The following is an 18141-nucleotide window of genomic DNA, read 5'->3' as shown; positions in this document are numbered from 1 at the left end:
CCTCACCTAGAATGGCGACGGCAGCAGCTGAGACCCGAACGATCGATCGGTCTCGGCTGCCGACATCGCTGGACCCTGGGACAGGTGAGTGTCTATTTATTAAAAGTCATCAGCTGTAGTATTTATAGCTGCTGGCTTTTAATATTTTTTTTGTAGGTGGAAACCCTCTTTAAGTGGTTAAAGCCCCGCGCACAGAAAGTTTTTACACTGCGTGGGGGACATCTAGGATCTGCTCAAGCAGATGGATTGCCTGCAAACTGTCAAATCAGTCTCCACAAACATGGCTCCTTCCCCGGGGATAGCGTCCTATGCTGTTATGTGTCCTCTAGTGTCTAAAACCACGTGTCTTTTAACCAATCAGTAGCTGGTAATCTCAGAACCAAACGCTAGACCGAAGGTCATCAGCGGGAATCCTTGCGTCTGATTGGTTGTGTCCGTAGTCGTTGTATCATGTGACTGTGAAGGGGTGTGGCGCTGTTTCCCGCTGGTTTGGTCGTAGTAGTGGTTTTGGGTGATGGCTTCTCCTCCGTCCCCGGAGTGTATGGAACTATTGTCCGAAGACAGTATGCTGTACCCGGACACTGAGGTGAGTGAGGGGGAGGAACTCTCACACAAGGAGGGAGGTTGTGGTGTAAAGGGGGCCTGTCATGGTAATAGTTCGGAGCTGTGGGATCGGTATTATCGTTGCTCAAACCTCGACTTTTTCACAAAGCAACACGTTCACTGTAATTCCCCTTCCCAAAGCACACCCCACCTGCTAGAAAGAAACACCTTGTACTTCCGTGTATGAAGGAGCATATGTGACAGTGATGACCCTTGGTGATTGGTCCAGCAGGGTAAGTTCTGTCCAGAGCAATGGTGGGCAGTGTATGGTTATTGTTCCCACTGATGCCATAGCTTTGGGGGGTGGGGTGTCGTTATTGTGCCCACTGACGCTATAGCTTTGGGGGAGGGGGGGGGGGTCGTTATTGTGCCCACTGATGCTATAGCTTTGGGGGGGTTGTTATTGTGCCTACTGGCGCTAAAGCTGGGGGTTGTTATTGTGCCCACTGGCGCTAAAGCTGGGGGTTGTTATTGTGCCCACTGGCGCTAAAGCTGGGGGTTGTTATTGTGCCCACTGGCGCTAAAGCTGGGGGTTGTTATTGTGCCCACTGGCGCTAAAGCTGGGGGTTGTCACTGTGCCCACTGGCGCCAAAGCTGGAGGCGGGGTCGTCATTGTGCCCACTGGCGCCTAAGCTGGGGGGTCGTCATTGTGCCCACTGGCGCCTAAGCTGGGGGGGTCGTCACTGTGCCCACTGGCGCCAAAGCTGGGGGGGGCGTCACTGTGCCCACTGACGCCAAAGCTGGGGGGGACGTCACTGTGCCCACTGACGTCAAAGCTGGGGGTTGTTATTGTGCCCACTGGCGCTAAAGCTGGGGGTTGTTATTGTGCCCACTGGCGCTAAAGCTGGGGGTCGTCACTGTGCCCACTGGCGCCAAAGCTGGAGGCGGGGTCGTCACTGTGCCCACTGGCGCCAAAGCTGGAGGCGGGGTCGTCACTGTGCCCACTGGCGCCTAAGCTGGGGGTCATCATTGTGCCCACTGGCGCCTAAGCTGGGGGGGTGTCACTGTGCCCACTGACGCCAAAGCTGGGGGGGGGTGTCACTGTGCCCACTGACGCCAAAGCTGGGGGGGGGTGTCACTGTGCCCACTGACGCCAAAGCTGGGGGGGGGTGTCACTGTGCCCACTGACGCCAAAGCTGGGGGGGGGTGTCACTGTGCCCACTGGCGCCAAAGCTGGGGGTCGTCACTGTGCCCACTGGCGCCAAAGCTGGGGGCAGGGTCGTCACTGTGCCCACTGGCGCCAAAGCTGGGCGCAGGGTCGTCACTGTGCCCACTGGCGCCAAAGCTGGGGGCAGGGTCGTCACTGTGCCCACTGGCGCCAAAGCTGGGGGCAGGGTCGTCACTGTGCCCACTGGCGCCAAAGCTGGAGGCGGGGTCGTCACTGTGCCCACTGGCGCCAAAGCTGGAGGCGGGGTCGTCACTGTGCCCACTGGCGCCAAAGCTGGAGGCGGGGTCGTCACTGTGCCCACTGGCGCCAAAGCTGGGGGGAGACGTCACTGTGCCCACTGACGCCAAAGCTGGGGGGAGACGTCACTGTGCCCACTGACGCCAAAGCTGGGGGGAGACGTCACTGTGCCCACTGACGCCAAAGCTGGGGGGAGACGTCACTGTGCCCACTGACGCCAAAGCTGGGGGGAGACGTCACTGTGCCCACTGACGCCAAAGCTGGGGGGGGGGCGTCACTGTGCCCACTGACGCCAAAGCTGGGGGGGGGGAGACGTCACTGTGCCCACTGACGCCAAAGCTGGGGGGGGGGGGAGACGTCACTGTGCCCAATGACGCCAAAGCTGGGGGGGGGTCATCACTGTGCCCACTGACGCCAAAGCTGGGGGGGGGGGGGGTCGTCACTGTGCCCACTGACGCCAAAGCTGGGGGGGGTCGTCACTGTGCCCACTGACGCCAAAGCTGGGGGTCGTTATCGTGCCCCTCCGCTGTTCTAGAGCGACTCCATCCTTGTAGCTGAATGTACTAGAGCAGTGATGGCGAACCTTGGCACCCCAGATGTTTTGGAACTACATTTCCCATGATGCTCACCTACACTGCAGAGTGCATGGGCATCATGGGAAATGTAGTTCCAAAACATCTTGGGTGCCAAGGTTCGCCATCACTGTACTAGAGGGAGTGAGGAAAGTCGAGTATGAGCTGCTTGATAGGAGACATTAAGGTTGTATTTTTGAGGAAAACAAAAATGCTGCCCCTGTGCCGCAGCAGTTAAATGCTGGCTTAGCGTGAGGAGAATAAGTATAGCAACAAGTTTTTACTTTCCCTCTCCTTGCTGTAAGACTGGCCCCTGCAGCCTCTTCTCCCCTGCACAAGCTGCAGGGCTTGTGAGTGAACTACTAAAGTTCATTGAGAACTATTAGCCATCAGCTGCAATGGTTGACAGTACTTGTAGTTCTTTCATTTACAGATCGCTGTGAATGAATGACACGGCTGTGTTGGCAGAGCCCTGCATGGCTGCACTATTTTTAAAATGCGATGTGGCAGGTGTGGGGCATGTTACACCCACATTATGCGTATAGCATACTCTGAAGGGTGAACTTATCCTTTAAAGTGGTTGTAAAGGCTGAAGGTTTTTTTCTATGTACGAAGATAAAAAAAAATCTTGTGTGTGCCACACCCCCCCCCCCCCCCCCATATTCACCTGAACCCCCTCTCAATCCAGCAATGTTCAGGAGAGCCCCGGCTGTCCTGGGACTCCCATTCCTCATTGGCTGAGACAGCAGGAGTCTTTGGCATCCACTGCTGTCAATCACAGCCAGTGAGCCAATGAGGAGAGAGTAGGGAACGGGGCTGAGCCGTGAATCTGGTGGGTTTATTTACTACAGGCAAATCCAGTGTGCACTACAAGTGTACTCACTGTAGATCTGAGGGGGACATGCAAGGAAAATAGAAAACAGCATTTTTACTTGTACATGATTGGATGATAAAATTAGCAGAGCTTCCCTGATTTTAGATCTTCCCCCCTCAGATTTACAGCGACTGCATTCCAAGTGCACTTGTAGTGCTGAGTGGATTTGCCTTTAGTAGATCAACCCCTATGTGTCTTATGGACAGAGCAGGGCTCGGGAGCAAGCAAACACCAGTGCCCCCATAGCAAGCGGCTTGCTATTGAGGCCACTTGTCATGGGGGAGCCAGGAGCACTAACGGGGGACCTGAGAAGAGGAGGATTGGGGCTGCTCTGTGCAAAACCACTGCACAGAGCAGGTAAATATAACCTGTTTGCTATTTATAAAAAAACAAAAAACAAACAAAACAAACCTTTAATAACACTTTAACCACTTCCCTACCGCACACAGTGATATGAGGCCGGCAGGAACCCTTTCTCCCACTGGGCCACCGTCATATGACATCTTTTACTTTCTCACTAGGCACCCAATGCGCATGGGCACCGGGTATTGCCCGTGAACACAGCAGGACTGTGGATCTGTGTGTGTAAATGCACAGATCCATGTCCTGTCAAAGGAGAAGAGACCGATGGTGTGTTCCCAGTACAGAGGAACACCGATCGGTCTCCCCCCCCCCCCAACCCTTGTGAGTCCCCTCCCCCTACAATTAGAATCACTCCCTAGGATACACATTTAACCCCTTCCTCACCCCCTATTGTTAACCCATTCCCTGCCAGTCACATTTACACAGTAATCAGTGCATTTTTATAGCTCTGATCGCTGTATAAAAGTGTGAATGCTCCCAAAATAATATCCGAAGTGTCCGCCACAATATCACAGTCATGATAAAAATCGCAGATCGCTGCCATTACTAGTAAAAAAATAAAATAACAATAAAAATGCCATAAATGTGTCCCCTATTTTGTAGACGCTATAACTTTGGTCAAACCAATTAATGTACGCTTATTGCATTTATTTTTTTACCAAAAAATGTAGAAGAGTACATATCGGCTTAAACTGAGGAAAACCTTTTTTATTTTTAATGGCATATTTATTATAGCAAAAAGTAAAAAAATGTTGGGGGTTATTTACTAAAAGAAAATCCACTTAGAAGTGAAGTCACTGTATATCTGAGGGGGATATGCAAGGAAAATAAAAAAACAGCATTTTAGCTTGCACATGATTGGATGATAAAATCTGCAGAGCTTCCCCTCGTTTCAGGTCTACCCCTCAGATTTAGAGCGACTGCACTTCCAAGTGTACTTTCAGGGCAATTTCAAGTGCACTTGCAGTGCAAAGTGGATTTGCCTTTTATAAATAACCCCCATTGTGTGTTTTTCAAAATTGTCGCTTTTTTTTTTTTTTGTTTATAGCACAAAAAATAAAAACCACAGGTGATCAAATACCACCAAAAGAAAGCTCTATCTGTGGGGAAAATTACCAAAATGTCATATGAGTGCAGTGTTGTATGATCGCGCAATTGTCATTCAAAGTGTAACAGCGCTGAAAGCTGAAAATTGGTCTTGGCAGGAAGGGGGTGGAAATGCCCGGTATTGAAGCGGTTAATGACACTTGGGTCAATTTGTCAACATTTTAGGGATTCTCGGGGGTCTCTTTCTTCAGGGCCACACAGAGACTATCCAAGTGTTCACCATAAATGATAGAAACCGACATACTGGAGTGGTGTTGAATTTTTGCTTTGCTACTTGGATCTTGCTCTGAAGTTATTTATTGTGGTCACTTCGGGAACCCCACTGGTCTAGCACTGCAAGGGAAATTTAGCTCAAAATAGACTATGGACACCACCACTGCTAGTAGAGACAGGACCTACCTGGAGAGTGCATGTGCATTGAAGACATCACTTGGCCTTGGAAATTCATACTTGCACAAAGCCGAACCTGTGTTGCATCTTTATTTGTAAAAGAGAGTTTATACAAATAATGAAAAGATTCACATCACTTTGTAAACACTGAAATAAATAAGTTGATTGTAAACCCATTGTAGTTGTACAGTTCTTGGCATTGTACAAGCAAGTTGACCAGGTAAGTACCTACCTGGTGTCTAAGTAGCTTTTTGCAGATATTACTTGTATTGAGTGGCATGAATGTAACTGATATCCCCATGTTGTGGTGTTATTCCTCCTTTATATAGATTGCTGACATCTTATGAATGCAGTTTTATGTTATCAGACCTGCTGCTGCTGAAGTTCGGTCTCTGTGAGCCTGTACTAATATATTCCCTTTTTGTTTTAAAAGGCGGTAGACCAGGCCAAACTTTCCAGTGATGATTTCAAGTTGTCCATGAAAAGTGAGTGAAGCTCTGTAATTCTTTCTTTGGATCAAAATGTGGCTTAGTGCTGCAAGGTGCCCTGTCAGAAATAGGCTTAGAACAATCTCTATTTCCATGGGCTGCTCACACTTTCAGTTCTTCATGGAGCTTGGTCAAACAACTGGTCCATATAGTATGATTATAAAGTGTATTCGATTTTTAGTTTTGGGTGATGTGGAGGGAGGGGGTTATAAACCTTTTCAAGTTTCTTTTTGCTGAGGAGACATCTTCCAGTTAGGATTCTTGTTCAGGTAACCACTGTCTTACAAAGAATTTACTTTACTGGAAATATTTCCTCTCCCTTCTGTCATGTCTTCGTGACAGGAAAAAGAGGAAAATCTCTCAATAAGACACCAATGGCAAAAATGAATCTGACGGCTTTTAGACATGTCTACTCTATACATAAAATAAGGCTGTGAATCCTAACTCACAGGGCACAGGGTTTCGTTGTATCCATAACAAATGGGTTGTGATGCCACCTTTTGGTAAATGAACACTGGCCAAAAAAAGCAGGCTTCCCTACTCAGACCTAACCCTACCAAGAGTAGTATAGCCTCGGTTTTCTGCTAGTGTCCTGGGGTAATGGATGTCTCACTGAAGACTTGCCTTCTCTGGACATTAGCCTTAGGTTTTTCTCTGCCTGTTCCATACTTCTGGAAGTGGTGAAAATAAGGCTTCACTTGGCTCGATCACCTACAGCCCTGGGTTAGTGGGACGGTACTCAGACTTTGCTGCAAAAGATCAGGGATGATCTGCAAGGTTGATGGTTGGCACTGTAGTACAAGAATTATCATACGTTTGGCATTCTCGATTAGAAGGCAGGGGAAAAAAAAAAACAATAATTCGTTCAATATTTTTATTCTGTGTGTGTGTGTGTGTGTGTATGAGGCTTAAGGCAGGCCATACGCTGCACGTTTTCTTTCCTGCAAGCATGGGCTGCAGGAAAGAAAATTTTGCACAATTTACCCATCAACCCAGATAATTCTGAATGGAGAAATCCCTCCTGCCGAGAAATTGTTTGCTCTGCTCCCAGTGGGGGCGGGCGGGGGAAGCCTTTCCCAACAGGAGAAGACAGTAATTATAGCTAGTGGCTATAGCAGCTGCTAGCAATAATTGCAAGAGAAGCTGTCAGGCTGGTTGTACCTAAGTTAATCAATTAACTTGGTATATTCAGCCTGCCCATTAATGGTTTGAATCTTGGCTGGTTCCTGCTGAACTGGCCAAGGTTCGAACAGTGTATGGCCGGCCTAAGGCTGGTACCTGGTTTTCTGTTGTGTTGCTCACTCCACATATTTAGTTCTTTGGGACATCACAGTCCTTATGGATCTGATGAAACCTTGTGTTGTAATGTTTAAACGATTGGTATGTTTGTTTTACCCGTAAAATACTTTTCTTGAAGTAAATGAGACATTGGGATGCCACTGTTTTTTTTTTTTTTTGTTTTTTTTTTGTTTTTTTTTTTGCTTCTCTTTGGCCAGTGTCCATTCAACTTAGCATGGCAGTATAACCCATTCATTGTGGCTATGATGAAACCCTGGGCTCAGTTCACTAAATGATATTGCATGTGATATTTGGGTCTTGTATGCGATTATTGCATTCAGTATGGAAAACCTCAATTCACTGAAACGCTTGGTAAATGCAGCATAAACCTGTCAGAAGTCAATTCACAAAAAGGAAACTAAACACATACATTTATAAAAGAGTTGTGGTCTAACGATGCACTATTTTACAAATATATACAATTACTAGGTGTTTAAGGAGTGGGCACTCGCCAGCGCTCTTAACAACTAGTGAATAATAAAAATGTAACAACATCTTGCAAGTGTTCACTGAGTAAAATTTTGTGTTCATGCCCTGGTTTTTGGATAGTAGCTTGGCTGCCTTGTACCATGCACCTCTATACCATTTTTGGAGCTCTGCTAGTTGTAGTCTGCTAGTAAAATCCTCCCTTATGTTTCCTGCGCTCTTCTGTTTTACAGAATCTTTGAATTTGCCGCGGCCTCGGTTTGATGTATCGCTGTTTCACTTAACCCGCAAATTTATGGACATTATTAAGTCTGCTCCAGAGGGTGTTGTGGATCTAAATGAAGTTGCTAAACTGTTGGGGGTGAGGAAAAGAAGAGTATATGATATCACCAATGTATTGGATGGTATTCGGCTTATTCAGAAGAGGTCCAAAAACCTGGTCCAATGGGTGTAAGTAGTCGGAAAAAATGTTCACTTTAAAAGATTAGTCCTCTGAAAATGAATAGCTTTTGTGTTGGGTGGATTTTGACAGGTTCAATCAGCTGGCAGTTTGTGAAAATGAACATCTGATGCACCCCCCTGAGACGTGCGCTGACCCAGCTGTGCTCGTATACATTTTTTCAGCTTCCTTGCTGCATTTCCTGTGTATATGGCAAAATCAACTGCAGTCAGGAGATATTGAATGTTAAATGTTACTGCTATGGCAAGAGAGAGCCACCTTACAGGACCCCTCAAGACCTAGGAGTCCCCATCACACTGAAATCCAGACAATAAATGTAAAATTCAGTTTGAATGGGAAAAAAACTGAATTTAGCACTGGTAAAACATAGCTGACACTAACTACATACCTCCAGTTGTAGGCTCTGGACCCCTCCATCCACCCTCAGTGTAGCCTGGAGCCCCAGATTTGGGGTTAAGGGGGGCTGTATTGTTTGAACTGCATACATGAAATGGAACTGACAGCAGTTCCCTGTATGGCCAGTGTTCCCTGTATGCTGGTCTCAGGACAGAGTCCTTTCCGTTCTGTTGACAGTATGGGGTTGATATGGTGCAGCTCTGCATGGTAGCTTCTAATTTCTAACTTCAGCTTGTTCAATTTTAGCTTTGACAATAAAACCCGAAAGCTCAGTAGTTTCTATGCAGAGCTGCACCAAATTGTGCACTATATAGTTTTTAGCAAATCAACCCCTATTTCTCCCTGCCATAAATTACTCTACAAAAAAAGTAAAATCTTTTACATGCTTGTCTTACTTTTAGATTCATTTTGCATTGGAGGCTTAGATTTTTGAGCACAGGTTCTGCCTCTTGTGAGATTTAACCCTGCCCACCCACAGCCCCCTGTGCAATGAAAGTTTTTTTGGCTATCAAAGCGCACTCATTGGATGGAGAAGGAGACATCTTGCTTGATGGAGGGGGTTATGCTTAAAGTTGAAAGTTCAAGCTTTCCACGATGGGGACTGCAATCAGGTGGAAAGAGAATATAATTTTAGTAGTATAAGGAGTGACACAAGGGAATATAGTCCAAATGCTGTAAGGATAATCTTGCTGCTGAAGTCAGCCCACTGGTCGTCGTCTTCATTGAAACATCAGTTGTTAGCGTGCTTAAATTATTGCTGTTTTTTGCTTTTTGTGTACAAAATCCTTGTAAAGCTACACATGATGTTCTGGCAATCCTACTCCAGCACATAACCAAGAAATGGCATCATCGTGCATAAAAAAAAAAAAGCATTGTCTTCTAGTTAAAAGCCTTTTAATGGGATTGATTACTGGTTATAATGCAATCAGTTGAAGTGGAGCAGTGTTTAGGGAGATGCCTTTGTAATGATAATGGTCTTAGAAGCCATTAACGGCTGATGGGTATCTACAGGGAATAAACAAATGCATATTATAACATAATACGTTTGTGGTCCACAGGGGTGTTGTCTCTAGCATGAATACTGGATATCGCAGTGTAGATGGAATGTTTGTAATGTCCACTTTTTCAGGATCTCTGTCCAGCTCCTAGCAGGGCATGCTGGGGATTGCACCCAGAAAGACACCTAGTTTACTGTGAATTCTCCACACACTCCATGACATATAAGTCATCCAATACTAGGGAATGTAGAGGACTGGAGAAGGGCATTTATTTTAAGGATCACAGATAAAAGATGGTACTTTTCTGTAATATATCTGGCTCAAAAATAACAATCTATCTGAGAGAAAAAGAAAGTAATTACATTACGAAAATATAAATGAATTGCTAAAAAGCTTTAAAGTAGTTCACCCTAAAACTAAAATCTGTAAATCTACTGGCATCCACAATGTAAGACTAACCTTTCTAACCTTGTAAAGCAAAAATTGCTATACATACCTTTTCTGAAGCCGATCCGGTCTCCAGTGGTGGAAGCTCTGTGCAGGAGACAGCCGAAAACGGCTGGGAAGTGACGTCACCCATAGACTTACCATGGGGCTTCTGTTGTCAGTTGCCTCCCCTGCACCCAAATACACAGAGAAGCCGCCGCTGACAGCTCAGCGTGGAACCAGAGCAGCTTCAGAAAAGGTATGTATAGCGATTCTTTACAGGGCTAGATGGATGTGCCAGTAGATTTACAGACATTAGTTTTAGGCTGAACTTCTACTATAAAGGCTAAGTTCACCTTTGGAACATGTTACAGCCAAGAGGTGATCTCATTGTTGCCACAGTTTTTTGGAAATGGAGTAACGTGCTCGTATTGGGATGATTAAAACGTGGAACTTGGTAATTGTGCACTAGACTAGCGCATCTAAACCAAAGAAAATAAAATAGATCGTATTGCAGCTTACCTGTCCTTATGTGTTGGCTGCAGTAGTTCTAGTTTTCACACTTTTTCTCTTTCTTTTAATCCTGCCCTTAACTCCATTCCTGTTCTTGGATGACAGCCATACTGAGCATTGTTGTCCCCGTAGGACAGGGGGGTGTTCGTATTGCATAACACTTTATTATTTTTTTTTTTTTTTAGAACTGCATAATACTTCCCTCTCTTTTCCATAACAGGGGGAGGTGTGTTGTAGTCCATGGAGATTAGTGGGAAACATTGCTAATTTAATAACAGTCCAGATGCAGGAAGTACAGGTAATCTTTTGGCTCACAAGATTTTCTAACTGGATGAACAGTTTATTTTTTTTTATTTTTTATTATATAATTATATACACACTTTTTTTTTTTTTTTTTAACACTTGTTGAACAAATATGATAAAACTGCAGTCTGGTTAAGGAACCCCTCAGGAGGAACACTAGGTCTCCATGTAACTGTGGTTAACAAAGACTGTTCTAGTCAGATATAAAGGACATATAATTTCCTCCCCTCACAACAGGGTGATAGTTGTAATCTTGACTTCCAATTACCGTCCAGATCTTGCTACCATCACCTCTGTAACCACCTTCTTCAACAATATCACCAGCATACTAATTCACTCCCTTGTTCTCTTGCCTTGACTACTGCAATTCCTTCATTGGTCTACTTTTACACAGGCTATCCCCCTTCAGTCTATTGTGATAGCTGTTGCCATACTTGTCCAGCTTAACAAACACTCAATGTCTTTCACTCCCTCCACTAAATTCTGGTCACCGAGTGAATTAAATCCAAACTACTAACAGCAACATACACAGCCATCCACAACTCTGCTTCAGCTACATCACCAACTTCATCCCAAAATATCGCCCAAACCGTCCTCTTCACTCCTCCTTCTACTATCTAGCTCCAGCATCATCTTCTCCTTTGCTTGCCTCCTAGGACTTCTTCAGAGCCACTTCCATTCCCTGGAACTCCCTACCCCAATCTCTCCTGCTGCCTACCTTTTCAGGCAATCCCTGAAATGTCATCTCTCTTTAGGAAAGTTTATCCTGCCTCAACCTAAAAACTGAACTTTAATTTTCTCCGTCAACTCCTCTCCTCACAGCTATTACGTTTTTTGTTTTGCTTGCTCCTCCTATTTCGATTGTAAGCTTTCTTAAACGGGTTTCCTAGCTCGCTTGTTTGTTTTAAACCGTGCTGTACTCTTTTGAATGAAGGAGCAGCTGAGTGGCTCGCCATCTTAAGGCATAGCCATACGTGGATCGAAATCTGACCGGTTCAGCAGAATTTTCATCCATGTTGGTTGGTTGTTCAGGAGTCAATCTACCAATCGACTTCTGTAAAACCAACCTTTTGTGTTTTCCTGACCGATCAATGCTGCCAGCTATAGCTCTTTGCCGTCAGAACACAATAGCACAGTGGGAGTGGTTTTCCCCCATCCACCTCGAATGTGTGGATGGGGAATCATGCCTTCTTCCCCCTCTTCTCTTTTTTTTTTTTTTTTTTTTCTTCTAACCTACTGGTTGAACAAAGGAAAAGAAGGGGGGGGGGGTTATGTTAGCTTAAGTCTACAGGGGTTGTATGTTTGTATTAATGCACACAGTGCAGGGTGCCATACCTCCTAGTCACTGCATGTAAGGGTTGGCTCCATGAGATAATGAAAGAGGAGCCACTCTGAAACAGGAAATCTGGGGTATAGCAGCACTGGAAACCCTAAACAGGAGCATTGGCAAGAATGAAAAAATAAAGAAGCTGCATACTTAGTAGGGGTGCAACGGATCAAAAAACTCACGGATCCAATCGTTCCTCGGATCAGAGTCACAGATCGGATCATTTTTCGGATCAGCAAATAATTGAATTTGCAAAAACCTGTGAAAATTCCACCACCATATAGTCCCCACTGTAATATCCTTGTCATCTCCCCCACTGTAATATCCTCGTCATCTCCCCCACTGTAATATCCTCGTCATCTCCCCCACTGTAATATCCTTGTCATTTCCTCCACTGTAATATCCACAATCTCCCCCACTGTAATATTGGCAGGGTATCACCAGAGTATTGGCAGGGTATGGAGGAATGGCTGTCACAGAGCAGCGCTGTGGGCACTACAGATGCAGCCCACAGCGCTGCTAACACCGATCTCTCCCCTCCACTGTACAGATCAGTACAGAGAGGAGAGGGAGATACCGGCGTCACTTGTTTTACAAGTGATCGCTCCATTATTTAACGGAGCGATCACAGTGTAAGCAGCCTGGGTGTAGAAAGATGGCTGCCGCTTCGGAGCTAGGCCTAAGCCACGGCCTTTCCTAAAGCCGAGACCGCAGAGCGCTCCGCAGATCGCGGCGTGTGCCTATCCGAGTGGGGTGACCCGTTCGGATCACGGATCAGTGAAGATACGTTGTACCCCTAATACTTAGTAAGTGATTAAATCGGCTGCTGAAAGTGCTTTTTAGAATAACTGCAGATTTAATATCAATTTAATCCATACAGTATCATGATAAGTCTTAGGGCTCCTTCACGCGGATGTGTCCATGTACGGAGCCCGCTCTGCTTGGCGGGGGATCACCCTGTCGATCCCTGCTGAGCAGGAGGATGACAGGTCTGTCTCTGCACTCTGTGCAGGAACGGACCTGTCAGAGCGGTGCTCTGACCCTATGGGGGATCAGATGAAGACGGACCGTAGAGTCCTTCGTCATCCGATCCACAGACAGATGGAAAAATAGGTTTTTCCTCCGTCACACTTTTTAGGATTGGAGTGGGTCGGATGTCAGCGGACATGTCACCGCTGACATCCGTCCCTCTGTAGACCTCTATGGAGTGTCTGTTCAGGTCCACCTAAAAAACTGACAGGCGGACCTGAACGGATCGTCTGTGTGAAAGGGTCCTGTTACTAGGATAAAGCCTTAACCATTGGTTATAGGCAGTTCCCTTCAGATGCCTTCTGCTTTCCGTCTGTATACTTCTTGTAGCCCTTGCTTTGCACCTTGGGTCTTCCCACGGCACTAGCCCATGTTTTTGCTCTACTTCGACAGTGTGATATTGGACAACCATTCTCTGAAGGCGTGGTCATCTCAGACAGTTATTTAGTGTCCATCTGACTGTGCAGTCTGTGAACTGGAAGCATCCCTATCCTCCAGAACTGAAGCTGTCTTTTCACTTTGGAGTATCTGAGCTTGATCCGAGTCTCAGCCTTGTTTAAGCCCTAGGCTCACTGCTCCCATATTCTGACTTTGGGACCCAGGAGCAAACCGGCCCTGTGTTTTGCATTAGGGGATTGATGGGTCTTTTTTAAACCAGTCCCATAGCCTCATTTTCACTCTTAAGTTCATGCTCACCATTCTGATAGCAGGGGACATGAGGGTGTAGCTTCTGGATTGTCCCAATCTTACCCTGGAGTTCATCTTTAGATGTGGAAGGGGCCCTTCTGCTCAATTCCTTGGTTGGTGCTCTCAATGAACTTGATCACTTGGTCAGGGGAGTAATCCTTGGCACTGAGGTCTTGTTTGTCTAAGAATCTTTATCCTCTGATCATTCTTTGGACCTCTTCTGGGATTTTTCCTTGTGTAGCCTTACTCCAGTGATTGCTTTCTTGTCACTATTACTTCTGCACAGCAAATTACAAATTGGTAGTCTTCCCTGATGCTGATCCCTTTTTCTCGTCCTAGTTGAGGACAAGGTTGTTTTTGAGGGCAGGGCCTTTGTTTTTTTGTTTTGTTTTTTGGTCTAGGGTATTTTTCTTTTTTCTTTCTGACTAAAGCCCCATACACACTATCAGATTTTCTGCTGATTTTTGTCTTCAGATTTACCAAAACCATATAATATGAGGTCAGACCCTAGGAGTTTCAATTTATTTGCAATCAGGCAGGCCCTTGCACTACATGGTTTTGGTAAATCTGAAGACAAAAACCCGCGGAAAATCCGAAAGTGTGTGTGTGTGTGTGTGTGTGTGTGTGTGTGTGGGGGGGGGGGCTAGGTGCAGTGCGGTGCGGTGGCAGAGTACATTCACAGCCAGGTGCACAGAACAGAGATATACTGTATATGGTGATTGAAGTTCGGCAAAATGCAACAAGCCCAACAGGAACAGTTCTCTGGAAGATTTCCCTTTCGTTGTTTGAGTTTATCCTTCAGCTACCATTTCTTCTTTTTGTACTCACTGATGACTGTTTAAGATGTAAGGCCAGCCATAGACAAGAGCAGGCCAAGATTCTAACCAGCCGATTAATACATGAATGTACCAAGTTGATCGATTAATCAACTTCGGTACAACCAGCCTGTCGGAATTTTCATGCGATTGCTAGCAACTAGTATAACTGCTAGCAATAATCACTGTCCCCTCCCAGCAGGGACGGCTTCCCCCACCTCTAAAAATGGGTGCTACATGTAATCTATTCCAAAAGTGAACTCGTCCTTTACGTTTGTTCTGTACTATTAAGAAAATTGGATTTTTGACTTGCCTGTAAAATCTATTTCTTGGAATACAGTACAGGACAAAAGTCATTTCCCTCTGCTTTTTATGATATCCCTATTGCTTCCTACAAAACCAAGACTAGCTGGAAGTGGGGGGAGTTATAGAAAAGGACTTTACAAGCAAGTAAAAAATCCTATATTTTTTTTTTTTAAATACAAGCAGTGAGATGTTCATTCATTATCTAAGTTTTGACTAGAGCTCTGCTTTGAGATCTAGGTGACAGGCTATACATAAATTCTACTGGTTATGTCTGTTTGACCCAAGTTTTTCCTTACCTGCTAAGGTTCCATTCACACTTGTATGCAACTGTGGATGTGTGTGGCTTGGATGTGACTGGTTGTCCCTCCTGCAAATTCTGACCCACTGCATGTTGCATGTAAAACATACAGGTACAATTTTCAGAGTTGACATTGAGAGTTAACATTGAAGTCTGTCAATGGCCTTCAAACTGCATGAAAGTCAGACCAAAGTAGAGCATGAACTACTATGACTTTAAGGCCCCTTTCACACTGGGGCGGTATTCAGGCGTTACAGCGCTAAAAATAGCGCCTGTGTAACGCCTGAAAAAAACCGGCCCCTTTAACTCCAGTGTGAAAGCCGGAGGGCTTTCACACTGGAGCGATGCGCTGGCAGGACGGTGAAAAAAGTCCTGCTAGCCGCATCTTTGGAGCGGTGAAGGAGCGGTGTATTCACCGCTCCTATACCGCTCCTACCCATTGAAATCAATGGGACACCGCGGCAATACCGCCGGCAAAGCGCCGCCGCAGCGGCGCTTTGCGGGCGGGTTTAACCCCTTTTCGGCCGCTAGCGGGGGTTAAAACCACCCCGCTAGCGCCCACACACAGCCGCTAGAACGACGGTAAAGCGCCGCTAAAAATAGCGGCGCTTTACCGCCGACGCTGCTCCCGCCCCAGTGTGAAAGCAGCCTAAGTCATACATATATGAATGGTTATCATTGGAAAACGTGGTGTATGAATTGTTATGGGACTTTGATGTCCAAAGTCGCATGACGAGTTGCACAAGCGTGAATGGGGTGTAATATAGTAAACTATAATGCACAAAGCAGTATCTGTAGATTGAAATTGTGTTCAGAGCTGTATGATCTTCTCAGCATTCTTTCTAATGTAGTGATTCTCATTGAAGGGGGACAGACGTGAACCACACAGGAACGGAGATCCCAGAGCAACAGCGGATCCGCAATGACATCAGCGATCTCTCAGCTATGGAGGAAGCATTGGATGACCTAATCAAAGATTGCGCTCATCAACTCTTCAGGCTAACGGATGACCGCACAAATAGGAGATATCCTTCAGGGCTCGACAAATCCCAGGTCGCCGTTGCGACTAGAAATTGTGCCCTGGCGCCTGGGCTTTTGTCAGTGACAGGTGCCTCTGCTACAGGGTGGGCTGTGGTGTCTTGGCTGGGAAAGTTGAGGAGCCTCGCAGGCATCATAGGCCCTCCAGACACAGAGCAGTGTCTGGTAACGTGATTAGTGGGGATGGAGCAGGAAGAGTGGCTCAGCAGCCGCTGACATGGCGAGAGGTTCCTGCTCCCTTCTCCACTCTGTTGGCAGAGCAGCGCCACAGTGTGTGAAACTGTATGGAGAGAGGGAAGCTTTCAAAATTGAGGTTGGATGTCGGAGGTGGGCGGGATCCAACACCAGCCAATGGGATGTGATCTGGGCGGGCCACTACATGTATCTGGCCCGCCCCTTTCTTAAACAGCCCAATCATTGGCTGGATAGCTGTTGGCCCACCTCCAACCTCCCTCTCGCAGAGAGCATACAGTTACACTATCGCCTGTGAAACCTACGTATAGTAATCGTATAACAAACAAGTTTTTTTTTTTGTTTTTTATTTTGTTTTTTCACTTGGCATCAGCCATGTGCAAGCATGCAGGTCTGGCCAGAGGATTTAAAAAAAAACTGGCTCCTAGATTCTAAGCAAATTTATCAAGCCCTGCTTTATGTCTAATGTAGCAGAACTCCCACTCATAGAAAATTACCAGTGGGCTTGCTACTCTAAAATTATACAAATTGGGTAAATTATTTTGAGTTCTTGCAATACATGAATGAACTGACCATTGCAGCTCAGTGCTTGTTTACAGTTTGGGCATGTTGGCACAGGTTTAACTGTTATATCAGACTGAATTGTATGCATTGGCTAGATGTATTCATGACTATTCAGAAACAGCATTATGTCAGACGGCATTTCCTGTTATAGGCCTAGGAAGTACCATGTGCTAGTTTTATTTATTTTTTCCTCAGTTTGTTGATTCCTCAGGAATTCCTGGGGCCGATTCCTACAGTTTACTATCCTTAATGAAGAAACACATTGGCCTATGTAACTTACCAAGACCTTCACAGTATTGAAGATTACCAGGAGCAGATTGTCATCGCTGTGAAAGCCCCAGAGGAAACCAAGTTGGAGGTTCCAGCTCCCAGTGAGGCAAGTACCTTATGACTGCAACTTAAAGTAAGATCATCGTGATAGAGAAGATGGAGGCTACCATGGGTGACCATGTTCTAAAAGTGCTAGTTGCCTGGTTGTAACTTCAATTTCAGTTTGTTTGACAGCCAGGCAGCTAACCTTTTCACCCAAGACTAGCAGTTCTGGCTTCCATAAAGCGAGTCTTTCATGTGAGAAATATGGGGGCTGACTTTGGGCTATTTCTGATTAGTCACATGATGTGCCTTTCTCCAGTAAACCAAAGCATTCAATCAGAATGCTTTAACATACTTTAACTTTTTTGCTTCAACAAAATTTATTACTTATACCGATTTTTTACTGGTTGCTGTGGGTTATGGCATATAAAGCCCAATGGAACTTTCAGTTTAAATCTGCTAAATACATTCCAAACCAATGGTATCCAATGTCGTACAGAGTGCTTTATCTAGAAAGCAGCCAAAGCATAATTAGAAAAGCCTGTCGGCAGCTGCCCTTGTTCTCTGTATGGAAGCAGTGGTCTCAAACCTATAACTGCATTCAGCAAAGCTTTAAAGTGGTTGTAAACCTCAGACATGAAATGTGAACAAAACATATTCCTCTAGTGTAATTTGTCTGCTGCTTTGTTCCTCTATCTGATTGAATTACTTCTGACAAGTTTTCCTGACACCAAGAGAAGAATGGTGACCGGGGAGGGAGCTGCAGCTGATTGACAGCCTCAGCTCAATTCCTTGGTGGGGGGGGGGGGGGGGGGGGGGTGGGAGAGAGAGGTGTCCCTTCCCTCAGCTCTCAGAGCTCTCTTCAGTGTGAGCTCTTCGTCGTCGTCTTCTTCCTTCTTTTTTTTTTTTTT

At 45.8% G+C, this 18141-nt stretch overlaps 1 protein-coding gene across 1 annotated transcript in view; it reads left to right on the top strand.

Annotated features, from left to right (window-relative positions):
- The first annotated feature begins 456 nt into the window (after positions 1-456).
- The window catches only part of E2F6 (E2F transcription factor 6), a 34055-nt gene continuing 16370 nt past the window's right edge, over positions 457-18141 (top strand). Inside the window, exons 1-5 of the mRNA XM_077488798.1 lie at positions 457-586; positions 5748-5799; positions 7800-8016; positions 15991-16149; positions 17180-17294. Of these exons, the coding sequence (XP_077344924.1) occupies positions 515-586; positions 5748-5799; positions 7800-8016; positions 15991-16149; positions 17180-17294 (615 nt within the window). The 5' untranslated portion in view covers positions 457-514. The remainder of the gene's footprint in view (positions 587-5747; positions 5800-7799; positions 8017-15990; positions 16150-17179; positions 17295-18141) is intronic.

Source organism: Lithobates pipiens, unplaced genomic scaffold (assembly GCF_037356315.1).
Source record: "Lithobates pipiens isolate NorthernLeopardFrog02 unplaced genomic scaffold, aLitPip1_a1.2 Scaffold_18, whole genome shotgun sequence".
In the NCBI taxonomy this organism is placed as follows: domain Eukaryota; kingdom Metazoa; phylum Chordata; class Amphibia; order Anura; family Ranidae; genus Lithobates; species Lithobates pipiens.
This window is presented reverse-complemented; position numbering and strand designations above follow the sequence as displayed.